Genomic DNA, 15,930 nt, shown 5'->3' with positions numbered 1-15,930 from the left:
CTACACCACTAGAACTACTGATTTCAGCTCCTGCTATGAATGCGCTGTTTTTCAGGTTCAATATTCAGATATTGCTGGGCAGAGAGGAAAAGTTTACTAAAGATGTCTTTATATTCATTCCAGCAGACCAACATCCTACTAATATTCAGTTTTAAAATTTTTTTGAAGTTAATCTTAGAACACTCTATTCATCTATTAAGTAGAGGTATGGTCTTTAGACTGGGATGGTGGGTGGTCTTAGATACTTTTATTCTGCTTCATGCATGGAAATTTTTCCAAATATTTCTTGCAATAATTTGAATAATACCTACTCTTTTTCTCTCTTTCCATGTATATAGAAATTCTTTCCCAACATGCATGTGTACAAAATTATAAAAAATTTTTTAAGTGCTTACAAGTTCAACTTGCTAAAAAAAATCATGATATATATATATGTATTTCCTTTTGTAAGCAACTTATAAGAAGAATTAGTCTTGCATGTAATGAACTGTAGTTGTATTCTTTATGAACTATAAGATGAACCCTTACCTTTGTATTTTAAAACACAATACTTGGATACACAAATCGTCACTGAAATACTCCACACTGTTTATACTATAGTGTGAGTCTATATAATTTGTTTTATATGACTGGATAGTGGTGGAAATTAATTATATATTTACAGGCTCTTTCTCTGGTTGATTTGTGGGCAGGTAATTTTACTGCCAAAAGCTAATTATCTCACACTCTCTGATATTTGATGTGAAGTATAATTGATATTATTGTAGTTCCATCTCCTATGTTAAGTTTTCTCATTTGACGTGATTTGCTCCATTTTCCTAATAGCAATTACTTGGCGAGCTGTCAGAGGTAACCCGCATTTATTCCCTCAAGGCACTTCTTTTTTGATGTAATTTTTTGGATTCAATCTCTGGACTTAACACCCTCCAAATGTTCCAGCTGTGCCTAGTTTTCACTGCAGAATGCCAAAGAGACTAAATTTAGAGGGGGAAAAAAATGTGTAGATCCATTTTTAAGAACAGTTCAATTTTAATGGCTTTGTTGGCCTTGCTTGCATAATTTCCCCTCTGAAGCAGTATCTTGCATGAATCAAGAGCTTATTGACAAATCTCTTTCTTTAATCCTTGAGAATTTCTACTTAGCTTTAGTGGCTACAGAAAAGTGACTCACTGGATTTAATTATCAACAGAACATACATGTTCCATGTGTGCTCACTCACTCAGTCACGTGTCCAACTCTTTGTGGCCCCATGGACTATAGTCTGCCAGTCTCCTCATGGAATTTTCTAGGCAAGCATACTGGAGTGGGTTGCCGTTTCCTACTCCAGGGGATCTTCCCGACCCAGGGATCGAACTCAAGTCTCTTGCCTCTCCTGCACTGGCAGGCAGATTCTTTACCACTACCTCCATCTGGGAAGCCAACATGTTCCATGGAATCTAGCAATTCTGACTTTCAGAGAAAGAGAAAAAAACCCAAGAGAGATTTTGTTTTAAGCGGAGCTTGAAATATATTTGTGGGAGATAAAAGACAAGAGTTAAGAAGTACCGATGATGGTAGAGAAGTAGGGCCACACCGAGATGACCCATCATCCCTGTCTGCTCACTACTGAGGGCTGCGAAGGGATGTGGGACTTTCAGTGCTAACACTGGGAGGGCCCCAGGCAAAATGGGAATGGTTGGCCAAGATTTCTTTTTGGGTTTGGAGACTCAGCACCCTTGGTTCAGGAGAAGAAAATTCGGGGTGGAATTCTGCTCTCTAAGACTTTCCATTAAGTTGATGGGCTCTCTACTTCCAACCAGAAGTAACCGAGAAACAGTTAGGGGAAGAAGGGGAAGGGCAGTGACTGGGTGGTAAGTAGACGACAGTGGAGATGATGGGGGCACAGAGAGAGAGAAAAGTGATTTCACGAGTCAGGCCTGATTCTCTTTCCTTCCCATGGAGGATGACTTAACCATTTCCATGGAAAAGCCACCTTCGTTTCGGAACAGGTTGTAGTGATTTAAGGAAGGCACTCCCTGTCCCATCCCTTTTTTATTTCAGGGGTTGGAAGCATGAGGCAAGTAGGAGGACCATGAAAAGGGGGAAATATGCAAGTAAATAAAATTTACAACATAATTCATGAAACATTTTCCTTTGGTTTCTCTGCATATTATATATATCTATATAAGCCTGTGATAGGTTATACTGACAAAGTTATATTATGTAGCAATGAGAGATGATTGAAACGAGGCACAGAAGGTTTGGCGAGCCTGTGTGCAGCCTTGATTGTGACAATAACACAGGTATTCAGCTGTTCACAGCATTATTTGATGGCTAGCAAAACACGAGCTGTTCTTGTTTTTTTGAAAGCAGAAAAATATGAATCATATCATGGAATGCAGAAGCTGATAGCAATTTTTGGTTTGTTTAAGCGTTAAAAGCAATCATTTAAATGCTGACACTTTTGAAATCCTAACGTGAGAATTCACTAACCTTTGATGAATCATGTGCCGAGGACATTGTTGTCAAGGGAACACTGTGTATATGTTAATCAGATGACATTGGTGTGTGCTAAGTGTTACGGGTCTGTGATGTTTGCGGTATTTTTGATTGCGGTATTTTTATTGGCCCAAATATAGGAACGTTGTTTTGTAGATGATAATAACAATGTACTCGATTATCGAATATTAGGAATGTGTCCAGGCCTTGGATGTGGAGGGGGCCGGCAAAGCCTGTCTCTCTCCCATCTGACTCCACGGCTTGCTCTGTGAATTTAACTCCTCCTCGCTCCCATCCCCCTCCAAGAAACAGCAGCAGGACAAACTCTTCTCTGGGTTCTTCTCCCATCCTTGGCTCATAATCCTCCTGCCTCCCCTGCCCACGGGAGGGTGAATGGCAGCTTTTAAAGGGACAGCAGTGAGCCGGTGCTGCGGCCCGTCCGGTTTCCACAGGTGTTACTCATTTGCTGTGACGGTGCCTCTGAGGATGGTGTGTTGTTTCTTAAGTAAGAAAAAGTGATGAATGTGTGTGGTGTGTTTTTTGATATTTTTGATCTCTGTGGAAATTGGGAAGGCCTCTTTTAAAATCAGCACTGCCTTATATTTGGGCCAATTTAGGAATTAAAAAAACTCTTCTAGACAAAGAACCAGATTACCAAAAGGCTTGCTTTTTGCATTTTATTGGCTAATCCTGAATTTCAGAATAATTAAAATTGTGCCAGTACTGTATCTAAACTTTACCTAGATTATAAGTCATTGCTCTGTAGCTTTGATCCGATCCAAAAAATTGCCTTTTGAGAATTTGGAACTTATTCTAATACAGTTATCTGTTATTTTGTTTAAAGCTTTAACTATTGTTTTTAGTTTAATAGGGAATATGTATATAAATATTATTTTATAATAGCCTAAATCATTTAAAAATTACTGAAAGTTATATATTCTGTCACATCTACCTTTTAAAATACAAATCCCCACATGACCTTTTTTTCTAATAATATGCTTTTGAGGTGTAGTCATAAACATTTAATTAAAGATTATCTCATGACCCTCACCACAGTCCTATTTTTGACAAGAAATTTAACAAATTAGCTTTAAGATGATGGCCAAAAAGGTTATGGTTTGAAAAAAATAATAGTATTTTAAAATTGTTTATTTTAAAGCATAGTCCTTTTATCTATTGAAATATTATCCCTCTTTTTTAGAAAATTACTTGGAAACAACAGAATTAAACACTTTTGAATAAAACATACATTTAAAATAAGGAGTAACTAATGCCTTATATTGTTGATATCAGAAATCTTTTGCCTACCCTGCTGTTGTATGATTCCTGGTTCAAATTTAGTTTTCTTGGCATTTATTACTGTCATTAGTACTCCTGTTTGCTATCAGTATATACTTTTGACTGCTGAATTTACATTTTGATTCTGAACAAATGTGTAGAATATTTAAAAGTAATTTTTAATAATTGTTGCATCATATAGGATTGGAGGGTTATATGTGTGCATGTGGATCTGCAAGTCAGTTTACAAATAAATAGCCAACAACATCCAAGGTATAATTTATTTTCCTAGCCTAGGTTTGTAATCTTCACAATTCTGAATGAATTATTTGTTTCTTCATAGAAACAAAGGATGGAGTATGGCCCAAGAGCAACCGACATTCCTTCTGCCCCATCACCTCCTCCAACACCAGCTCCTGTCCCTGTTCCCCTCCCACCTTCCACTCCAGCACCTATTCCTGTGTCAAAGCTCCCGGCAAACATAACCCGTCAAAACAGCAGCTCCAGCGACAGTGGTGGCAGTATTGTACGAGACAGCCAGCGACAAAAACAAGTTCCTGTGGACCGTAAGTTTCCCAGGGAGGCAAAAATACTCAGTTTCTCCTGTGAGTGAAAAGCACTACTAGGTAAACATTTTTGAGTGTTGTTTCTGCTGGTGTATGCTAAGTCACTTCAGTCATGTCCGACTCTGCGACGCTCTGGACTGTAGCCCGCCCGGCTCCTCTGTCCGTGGAATTCTCCAGGCAGGAAAGCTGGAGTGAGCTGCCGCGCCCTCCTCCAGGGAGTCTCCCCGACCCAGGGATTGAACGCGCGTCTGCTGCAGCTCCTTCACTGCAGGGCTTCCTTACCACTGAGCCACTAGGGGAGCCCCTCTGCTGCTGATAAGTATTGTTACATAGACTTAATAGTCCTGTGTACTTGCATGGTGCTTCCTGGATTGCAAAGTCCCTTATATCTCATTTCTTATCCTCCACGTAATTCTAAGAAACAGGAAGTCCTCTTTACTCTCTAATGTGTGTATTTCTACACATATTCCAATATATTGTGGTGGCTGAATGCAGACTCTGAAGCCAGACAGGCTTGGCTGTATAGTGAAACATCACTTGCTGGCCATGAGACCTTCAACAATGTAATTATTTTCTCTATACTTTAATATCTGACCCGTTGTAAACCCATGGACTCTAGCCTACCAGACTACTCTGTCCATGGGATTTCCCAGGCAAGAATACTTGATTGGGTTGCCAGTTCCTTCTCCAGGGGATCTTCCTGACCCAGGGATCAAACCCAGGTCTCCCAGATTGCAGACAGATTCTTTACCATCTGAGCCACCAGGGAAGCCTAAATATATATCTGAAACTGTTGGGTGTTCGTTCCAGGCTCTGAAGAGCTCTAGTACCATAGTCCTTTATGTCTCAGTGCAGAAAAAGAATTCAGTGAGAGGCACAGAGACAGATAAAAAGTGATTTATTACAATAGGACACTTGTGAGGCTTATGAACTGGTCGACGAGAGATGCCCTGCCCCAAGAACTTACTGGGCTTCAGTTTTATAATCAAAGGGAACATCAGGAGGGGAAAAAGAACTTCTTTGTCTTTGTTGAATGGACGTCATGCTTCCATCATCAGCTCCTCCTCCAGGTTGGGCAAGGGAGTTTTCTTGTCCCTGCCTCGTGAAACTAGGTCCACAAATTATTGTTTATGTGTGCACAGAGCATGTCCCAGGGATCACTGACTTATTGAGCTCGCTCGGCAGGATGTGGGTCTCATGCCACCATTGTCCTATTGTTTTGGGACGTCTCATGCTTCTGCTGCATGGTTTTGTTGCTAAGCATGTCTGCTTGGTTTTGTGGTTAAGCAAAGCTATTTTCCTGAGTAATCATTAACTTGCAGGGGTCTCCCATATTTTTTACTTACAATCCTCTAGTGGGATTAACGATTTAACCACCTGCTTGGCTTCCCTGGTGGCTCAGATGGTAAAGCCTGCAATGTGGGAAAGCCAGGTTTGACAGCTGGGTAGGGAAGATATCCTAGAGAAGGAACTGGCTGCCCACTTCAGTATTCTTACCTGGAGCATTCCTTGGGCTGAAGACCCTGATGGGCCACAGTCCGTGGAGTCACAAAGAGTTGGACATGACTGAGCGACTCACACTTTCACTTTCTTTTGTCCCTTTACTCTGTCCCTGTCATATATATGGTGTGTATACACACACACACACACACACAAAATCACGCTAGCTTAATATAATTAGTTCTGGATTCTGTTCTTTTCTCATATAAACATACTTTTACTGTAGATGATCACTCTATTTTCTTTACTTTCATTATTATTTATACTGTTGGAGTAACTCGAAAATTCATCTTCGTGTGAAATCTTGTCTCTGGCATGCAGATACATGTCTTGAACTATTAACTTTATAGCTGGATGGGATACTTGAGATTCAGGTTTTTATCTCAGTAAATCATAGCCCCATCTATTCAGTTGTGGTCCTTCTTGATAAATTAAAAGTTTTTTTTTAAAGAAGACACTGAAACTATTACTGTTTAATTGTTCTAGAAATTCTGGTTAAGTACAATAAGCACAAACCTACTTTTATAGATTATTTTCTGAACTGAAGTATATTAAATTTTAAATTACCGTCTTATCCATATCTTGACCTTACCAAAAAAACTAATGGAAAAATGAAGTTTTGGAAAAATGATGACCTTTTTTCATGCAGCAAAAACAACTATGCCTGCACGCATGTGTGGTTGAGAGTGTGTGTATAATTGGCTACTAAATTTTAAAATGGCTATATTTCCGTTTATTTTTTAAAAGGTTGCTTTTCTTTTTTTCAGATGATAAAGACACAGTTTTGAGATGAGAAAGTTCTATAAATGTTTTTGTTGATTTCCCCAAGGAAAATATTGCTGTCAGAGAGTTTCTTCATTCTTACCACCAGTTTATAATATCTCCCTTCTCTGATACGTCAGTGCAGTAATCTTTGACACGGTGGCACTTTTTTTCCAGGCCTGGGATCATAGGCATCCAGGCCCAATTTTGGAACAGTCTGTGGGCTGGGACAATTTGTTCTTTGTCCTAGTCTTAGAAACTAAGAATAACCTAATGGGAAAGAGGCATGGTTAGAATTTTATAAAGATAGAGAACTCTCCTGATAATTGTGACTCATCATTTTTAAGTCTATTTTTCATAAGTAAAAGGGTGGCATTGGTATGTAAAACATAAACATCTCTCCTCCAATTAACACTTGTACTTGTTTCCTTACACTAGTAACATTCTACGTTTACTTATATAATGTTCCTTTTAGAGATAGCTCAAAAAATAGTTTGTCACTAAATAAAGATAATCCTTTTGGTAAAACAAATATTCTCTTGATAATTTTTTATCTTTGTGAGCACTTTTTGGAGAACATTTCTGCTGAATGGATGTTGGGGCTTCTCAACAACAGACACATTTATTTTATTGGTAGCCTGGTTTCTTTCAAAGTATACATTTTGTGCTACCTACGTTCTCCACATATGGTCTCTGACAAGTCTGATAAGACTTCAGATAAGAATAAAATGGAAGGATCTGTAATTTGAATACTCACCCATAAAAATGTTAACAGATAGCCATGGACAAGGAAAAAAAGTCAACAGGTCCACTGATTCAAACCAGCTGCTGGAGCCTGTATCATATGAGCTCAGTTCAGTTCAGTGCCTCAGTCGTGTCCGACTCTTTGTGACCCCATGGACTGCAGCACACCAGGCTTTGCTGTCCATCACCAACTCCCGGAGCTTGCACAATCTCATGTCCCATTGAGTTGGTGATGCCAGCCAACCATCTTATCTTCTGTCATCCCCTTCTCCTCCTGCCTTCAATCTTTCCCAGCATCAGGGTCTTTTCTAATGAGTCACTTCTTTGCATCAGATGGCCAGAGTATTGGAGCTTCAGCTTCAGGGTCAATCCTTCCAATGAATATCCTAGAGAATCCAGTGATTTTCTTTAGGATTGACTGGTTTGTTTTCCTTGCCGTCCAGGGGACTCACAGGAGTCTTATCCAACATCACAGTTCAAAAGCATCTGTTCTTTGGCAGTCAGCTTTCTTTATGGTCCAACTCTCACATCCATACATGACTACTAGAAAATTCATAGCTTTGACTATACAGGCCTTTCTTGGCAAAGTAATGTCTCTGCTTTTTAATATGCTATCTAGGTTGGTCATAGCTTTTCTTCCAAGGAGCAAGCGTCTTTTAATTTCATTGGCTACACTCACCATCTGCAGTGATTTTGGAGCCCAAGAAAACAAGGTCTGTCACTGTTTCCATTGTTTCCCTATCTATTTACCATAAAGTAATGGGACCGGATGCCATGATCTTAATTTTTTGAATGTTGAGTTTTAAGCCAACTTTTCTACTCTCCTCTTTCACTTTCATCAAGAGGCTCTTTAGTTCCTTTTTGCTTTCTGCCATTAGGATGTTGTCATCTGCATATCTGAGGTTATTGATATTTCTCCCAGGAATCTTGATTCCAGCTTGTACTTCATCCAGCCCAGCATTTCGTGTGATGTACTCTGCATATAAATTAAATAAACAGGGTAACAGTATACAGCCTTGATGTACTCCTTTCCTGATTTGGAACCAGTGTATTGTTCCATGTCCAGTTCTAACTGTTGACCTGCATACAGATTTCTCAGGAGGCAGGTAAAGTGGTCTGATATTCTCATCTCTTTAAAGTTTTTCACAGTTTGTTGTGATCCACACAGTCAAAGGCTTTAGTGTAGTCAGTGAAGCAGAAGTAGATGTTTTTCTGGAATTCTCTTGCTTTTTCTATGATCCAGTGGATGTTGGCAATTTGATCTCTGATTCCTCCTTTTCTAAATCCAGCTTGAACATCTAGAATTTCCCTGTTCACTTACTGTTGAAGCCTAGCTTGGAGAATTTTGAGCATTACTTTGCTAGCATGTGAGATGAGTGCAATTGTGTGGTAGTTGGAACATTCTTTGGCATTGCCTTTCTTTGGGACTAGAATGAGAACTTCTCCAGTCCTGTGGCCATTGTTGAGTTTTTCCAAATTTGCTGGCATATCGAGTGCAGCACTTTAACAGCATCATCTTTTAGAATTTGAAATAGCTCAGCTGGAATTCCATCACCTCCACTAGCTTTGTTCTTAGTGATGCTTCCTAAAGCCCACTTGACTTCTCATTGCAGCATGTCTGGCTCTAGGTGAGTGATCACACCATTGTGGTTATCTGGGACATGAAGATCTTTTTTGTATAGTTCTTCTGTGTATTCTTGCCACCTCTTCTTAGTATCTTCTGCTTCTGTTAAGTCCATACCACTTCTGTCCTTAATTGTGCCCATCTTTGCATGAAATGTTCCCTTGATATCTCTAATTTTCTTGAAGAGATCTCTAGTCTTTCCCATTCTATTGTTTTCTGTTGTCATATAAGCTATTCAGTTCTATTCATCATAGTTTTCAAAAAGGCTCTCCTCTTCCCACTTTTGAAGAGATCAGTGCTTCAGTTGTTTTGCAAGTCTTCTGCTTCCTTTGAAATGTTACTCCTTTTATTTGAGTTTAATCTTTAGTAATATAAGAAGTGTTGTTTTAGAGAGAGATGTAAAGTTAGTCTAGTGTGTTGTTATGTGCTAGAACATTGCAAGTGCCAAAGCCAGGAACACATCACAAGAGGTTTCTATATTCCCTGGAAAGAGGTTGTACTTTAGACTGGAGATGGCCCTGCAGTGGCTAAGTCAACAGATAAGGAAATAAATCTTTTACTGTGGTGATACTTTTTTAAATTATTTCTTTGAGATGTTCTCTCTGTTGTATGGCAGTGTGACTAAATCATGGTGATTTAAAAGAGTTAACTGATAAAATCCATGCCGTGTATTAGCTAAATGTAACCATTGGTAATATTCCCTCTCTAGCCTCTCATCCTCCCTCGTTCCCTCTCTTCCTTTCACTTATTTCTCTTTCTTTTGACTTCTTTTTTCTTCAAAAGCTTTCCTGGGTACTTGAGGAATTAAAAAAAAAATTAGGCTAAAATAACACTATCTTATTATTTCACACTTTCACTTATTTCCCAGGGACATCAAATACTTTCTGAAATACTCTCCCTGAAAAAAGAATCAGAAGAGTGGTCACAAAAGCTCCCTTAGTGACCAAGTCACTGTCACTTGCCAAGTTAGTTAAATTGGATTACTGTATCAGTTCTTTGTACTTAATCCTTGAAGGTGATGTACTACAAATATGTATGTGTATGTCTCTGACTCAGATTTTTAAAAGATCAATTTAGCTGTTGTATTGAGAAAAGAATGAAGAACAAAGGGTGGGATCATGGAGAGAAGCGGCAAAGAGATCTGTGAACAGGCTGGTGGATCAGACCAAGCTGCTAACGGAAAGAAGATGGAGTGAAGTGGTTGGATGTGTGGCGTATTTTAATGGTGGGACCAACAAGTTTTGCCAGTGGATTGGATGTAATTGAGGGCAAAGGGGAATCAGGCATACCTCAGTGGTATTTTGCTGGAGGCACTGGAAAAATAGAATTCCCAACTAAGTTGGGAAGTCTAGCATAAAAGCAAGCTTCAGGAGAAGATGAGTTATTCCAATGTAGACGTGTTACATTTGAGATACCTAGTAGACATCCAAATGAATATATCAAGTAGAGAGTTGGTGTAATATGAGTCTAGAGTTCTGAGGACCAGCATGGACTGCAGAAATATTTTGGGTAGTCACCAGCTTTTAAATGGCATTTAAAGCCATGAGACCACCCACAATGATCATTGATGCAGAGTGCATCAAGAAAAGAGGTCTAAGGACTGAGTCCTGGAGAGTTAGGGAGATGAGACAATTCCAAGAATAGGATACTGAGGCCTGTGAGACAGGAGGAAAAATCAGAGTATGTGTGTGTCCTGAAGGCCATAAGAAGGTGTTTCAAGGAGGAGTTGCCTTCTTCAAATGTTGCTGATGGATGACATAAGTAAATGATTGGGAATCAACCATTGGAGTTTAGCAAAATGATGCGGAGAGATGCACTAATAGCCTAATTGCAGTGAATTTAAGAGGAAACTGAAGAACAGGAGTTTCAGTAGGCTAGTCTGGACAAATTTTTTAGTTTTATTAAAAGAGCAGAGAAATGGGCAGTAGCTGAGAGGGTACATGGGGTTAAGAAAGGGCTTATTTAGGGATTTCCCTGGCAGTCCAGTGGTTAAGACTTCACCTTCCAATGCAGGGGGTGCAGGTTTGATCCTCACTCAGGAAGCTAACTAAAATCCCATATGCCTCACGGCCACAAAACCAAAACATAAAAGCAGAAGCAATGTTTGCAGCAAGTTCAGTAATGACTTTAAAAATGGTCCACTTAAAAATCTTAAAAAAAAAAGGGACTTATTTAAATGTGAGAGAAGTAACAAAATAATAGCATGTTTGTAATTGGTTGAAATGATTCAGGCAGGGGAAAATTGATAACATGGAAGAAGCAGGGGGAAATTACTGTCAGAGGATTTAAATAGACAGAGGACGTGGAGTCTAGTGTACTTGTAGAGGGGTTGCCTGAGGACTGTGGAGTCACTTGTCTATAATGTGATAAAGGACAGCTGGCAGAGTATACAGGGAAAGTGTTGGTAGTGCTGGTGGTGCTGGTGGTGAGGAGAGCTACTAGGGAATCTTAGGCGGGGAGCTGCTAAGGAAACTTAGGGATCTAAGTTTAACTTCTTTATTTTACTCAGAAATGATGAAAGTGAGATCATCAGCTCAGGGTGAGGACTGGAGACTGGGTGTTGGGAGGTTCACAGAAGGAAGACCATAGGAAATGTTTGTCTAACAGCAGGCAATTGTATGGTCCAAGGTGGGACTTCTCACCTTGAGCCCTGTGGACATTCGAGGCTGTGTAATTCTCTACTATAGGAAACTGACCTGCGTGCATTGCAGCCTGTCTTGTTATATCAGACCTCTACTCACTGCATGATGGTAGCTTCCTTCTTTCTTGACCTCCATTTGTGACATCTTCCAAGTGTCTCTGGCTGTTGCCAGATGTCCCCTGGAGTCAAAATCCCCCACCCAGTTGAAAACCACTGGCCTCAGGAAATGTAGTGTGATTATCAGGGAGCATTAACCTCCCAGTGGAGGTTCATAATCATGAAATTAACATGAGCTGACTCAGCACTGTTGTGTTTTATTTGGTGTGCAGGTGTAGCACAGAATAAGAAAGTAAGATTTAACAAGGGTGGGGGTCTTGCCAAATGAATACAGTGAAGACAGAGAATAAACAGGGAGTGATTTTAATAATTGATTATGAAGTTTATGCTTGGTGAGAATGAAAGGGAAGATAGGAGGAATACTAGATTGTCAGCCCTGCTGAGGTTTGTTGGCATTGGAGTTCTAGAGAGAGTGAGTCATTGAAGCTTTAAAAAAAATAATAACCTCCTCTGTGTTGGTATCTAGGGAGGAAATCTCAGATGGAGGAAGTACAGGATGAACTTATCCACAGACTGACCATTGGTCGGAGCGCCGCCCAGAAGAAGTTTCACGTGCCACGGCAGAACGTGCCAGTTGTCAATATCACTTATGACTCCACTCCAGAGGAAGTGAAGACGTGGTTGCAGTCAAAGGGCTTCAACCCTGTGTAAGTCTCTCTGAGGATCCTTTACAGTTCTGTGCGTAAAACATGCAGTGTTTTCAGTTTGATCGCTAAGATGCACAAGTGATTCCTAGAAAATGTGAGAACCCAAGCTGCATCTGTCACACTTAGGAAATGACTCTAGCCATTTATAGCTAAAAAACAAGTTGCAAGAAGCAGAAATCACTGTCTTTCGTTGGCACCCCATTTTCTAGATGGTGGTGTCTGTTCATCATTGGTTTCTAAAGCAATCTGTTGGCAGCTGTCTTTGTCTTTCAGAAGGTCACATATGTAGACTGTGGTCTTCACCTAGACGCCCCAGGCCACAGAGGACACAACGCAGAAACTTTCCTCCTGCTGCAGCGTGTGGATCCCAAGCAAATAAAAAAAATAGATGACGTTACTTATCATGGGTTATAACCTAACAGAGCCTTTCCTTTCGGAAATCCATAGTGAAGTTTCCATTTTTCTATTAAAAAATTGTAAATATTTTGTGTATATTTGGTGCACATATTTGAACACGTGTATTTGAACTCTTTGAACAGTACGTATTCGAGAGAACCTGACACTTGGGACTCACCTATGACTGAAAAGAATGAGGCACGCTGGTTAGTCAGTTGCCTGACTGCTAGAAAGTTATCTATTCCTTCTACAAAATACCACATTTCAAGGAATTGCTACTACGTAATAAGAATAATAAACCCAGATGGCTCTTTTTTGATAGCTTTTGGTTAGTGATCTTAGCAAGCTAGCCCCCTGCCATTGCCCTAAGCACTCTAGTACCATTTATGATTTTCAGTATATAGAACACCTAGAGAAGAGAGATTGTAGAGGACCAGAAATTTTCCTTTGTTTTTTTTCCAGACAGTTTGTATGTATGTATGTATTTATAATTTATTTTTATATAAATATGGTTGATTTACAGTGTCATGTTAATTTCTGCTATAAGCAAAGTGGCTTAACTATGCATCTATATGCATTCTTTTTTATATTCTTTTCCATTATGGTTTACCCCAGGATGTTGAATATAGTTCCCTGTGCTGTACAGTAGGACTTTGTTGCTTATCCATCCTATCTGTAATAGTTTGCATCTGCCAACGCCAGTTTCTCAGTTCATCCTTGCCCCTTGGCCACCACGAGTTCAGACAGTATTTTTAATGCTCTGGTTTTTTCTTTTCTTTCTTTTGTTTTCTCAGGACTGTTAATAGTCTTGGAGTATTAAATGGTGCACAGCTTTTCTCTCTCAATAAAGATGAACTGAGAACCGTCTGCCCAGAAGGGGCCAGGGTCTTTAGCCAAATCACTGTTCAGAAAGCTGCATTAGAGGTATGACTATCAACCTAAGAGGGTGTTTTTCTGTATTAGTCATGAGGGTGGACTGCAGTTTGAAAGCTCTGGAAATAATGTTTGTGTCCATATTGGTCACTCTCTTTGCCTTTCATACAGAGCTAAATTCAACTTGAATCAGGTTTAATAATCTATTACTGGAGTCATCAGTGACCACTTTTAGGGAGATTAATTTATTGTTAAGTGAGCCTGCAAAATGAAACTTCATGTATTTTTGATGTCTAATAAAAAGCCTAATGCTTTCATTTTATATGTGCTAACTACTTCTGTAGAAATTTTATTTACTCATTTACTTCAAGTGAATAAATGACCTAAGAGGCCAGAACATTTTTGCCTGTCCTTCACGTTTAGTTTGTAGATTCTAGCAAGTTTGAGATTGCTGTTTAGTTGCTAAGTCGTCTCTGACTCTTCTGTGACCCCACGGACTGCAGCCCACCAGGCTGTTCTGTGCATGGGATTTCCCGGGCAGAATATTGGAGTGGGTTGCCTTTTCCTTCTCCAGGGGATCTTCCCGACCCAGGGGTCAAACCTGCATCTCCTGCATTGGAGGCAGACTCTTTACCACTGAGCCACCAGGGAAGCCCAGGCTAGAGGTTATAAAGTGTTAAACCCGTGGCTGTGTGCCTTCGGCCTGCTTAGTGAACTGAAAGTTGCTCACTTGTGTCCGACTCTTTACAGTCCCATGGACTATACTTTTCATGGAATTCTCCAGGCCAGAATACTGGAGTGGGTAGCCTTTCCCTTCTCCAGGGGATCTTTCGAACCCAGATCTCCCACATTGCAGGCAGATTCTTTACCAGCTGAGCCACAAGGGAAACCTAGGAATACTGGAGTGGGTTGCCTATCTCTTCTCCAGCAGATCTTCCCAACCCAGCTATCAAACCAAGGTCTCCTGCATTGCAGGCAGATTCTTTACCAACTGAGCTATCAGATAAGCCTAGACCTGCTTATACATATAAATAATCAGAGGAAAAATATTAGGTAGGGACCACTGGAAACAGAGAGCCCTGAAGAGTAATTCCTTAGTTATAGTTGTTTCTGTGAAAGCAGGAGAGTAAATTTTTTCCAGATTGGATATACTTAAGCTTCCAATATCCTTCTCTACTTAACATGGGCTGTGTAACAGTAGTAGTTTCTAACTGTTACATCTCACAGCTCTTAATAGCTTTCGTGAAAATTAAACTCAGACTCAAATGAAAGGATATAGGCTTTGGTGTGAAATCAATACACAGTTATCTCTAGCAGGTATATTGTGTAAATTCAACGTTAAATAACGTACTAAAATAGCCTTGCGCATGCAACCCTGTAACCATTCTCAGTCAGGAGAAATATCTCCCTCGGAAATTTTTCCTACCACATTGATCTTGCTTGGTCCTATATTAGGCTTTCTGTCTGTTGAATATGAATCAGGATAATATCTTTCCTCAGGCTGTTTAGTTACCATTATACATTCTGCTTTTATTGAGAGTGTGTAAATTATTCCCTACTGGTTAAGTAAGTTCCATAACCCTAACAGTTCTGAGTTCCTTCAGTCCCGACTCCCTATTGCTGTCATTTTCCCTGACTGCCCATGTCCTCCTGGCCTCTTGTTCCTCTTCCTCTGGATGTGAATTGTTACTTGAGGTTCTGCATCTTCCCCAGGCACCTTCCCATCACACCCTTCTCTTGTATCTAGTTCATTGTTTACTCGCCTGTGTGTCGCCAGAGACTTCTGTTGATGAGAGAGGATTATAGTGGGTGCACAGAGGTTGTAGGTCAGACTTCAAAAGGACAAAAACCAACAAGATGTCAGATGGTCACAACCCTTTGGTGTGGGGAAACTTGGTGTTTTCTGAGCCCAGTCTTTGGGCCTGATTCAGAATCCCCTACAGCAGATAGATGAATATCTTGCTTGACCTAAAAAGCATTCTTTGATAAGTTAGCATCTTTTTGTGCTTATTGTACAATCTCTTCTTTCTCCCAGGGAATCTAAAGCATTCCACATGCATTACTGATCTACCTTTAACATGTTCAAGTGAAAGCATGGTGAATGAATGGTCTTTAGACACTATAAGTGAAAAAGTGAGGTTAGTGAAGTCCAAATCATCACTTACCTGAAGAGCAGCCTTCAGTTCCCCGCCAAGAGACGTGAGAAGAAAACCACAAAGAACTTTTAGCCTGAGCCATTTCATTATGTGATCTGCAGCCTTACAAACCACTAACCATCTTGTCTGAACCATGTTTGTTTTTCAG

At 40.0% G+C, this 15,930-nt stretch overlaps 1 protein-coding gene across 5 annotated transcripts in view; it reads left to right on the top strand.

Moving 5' to 3' along the window:
• Positions 1-15,930, top strand: part of EPS8 (epidermal growth factor receptor pathway substrate 8) — a 206,705-nt gene that overhangs the window by 189,523 nt on the left and 1,252 nt on the right. For all 5 annotated transcript variants that reach the window (XM_040235257.1, XM_040235260.1, XM_040235258.1 and 2 more), the window contains 3 exons: positions 4,100-4,322; positions 12,177-12,357; positions 13,548-13,677. In XM_040235257.1, coding sequence (XP_040091191.1) covers positions 4,100-4,322; positions 12,177-12,357; positions 13,548-13,677 — 534 coding nt within the window. The remainder of the gene's footprint in view (positions 1-4,099; positions 4,323-12,176; positions 12,358-13,547; positions 13,678-15,930) is intronic.

The sequence above is a fragment of the Oryx dammah genome, unplaced genomic scaffold (assembly GCF_014754425.2).
Source record: "Oryx dammah isolate SB20612 unplaced genomic scaffold, SCBI_Odam_1.1 HiC_scaffold_29, whole genome shotgun sequence".
NCBI classification, from domain to species: Eukaryota; Metazoa; Chordata; class Mammalia; order Artiodactyla; family Bovidae; genus Oryx; species Oryx dammah.
Note: the sequence above shows the minus strand (reverse complement) of the source record. Positions and strands in the feature narration are given on the sequence as shown.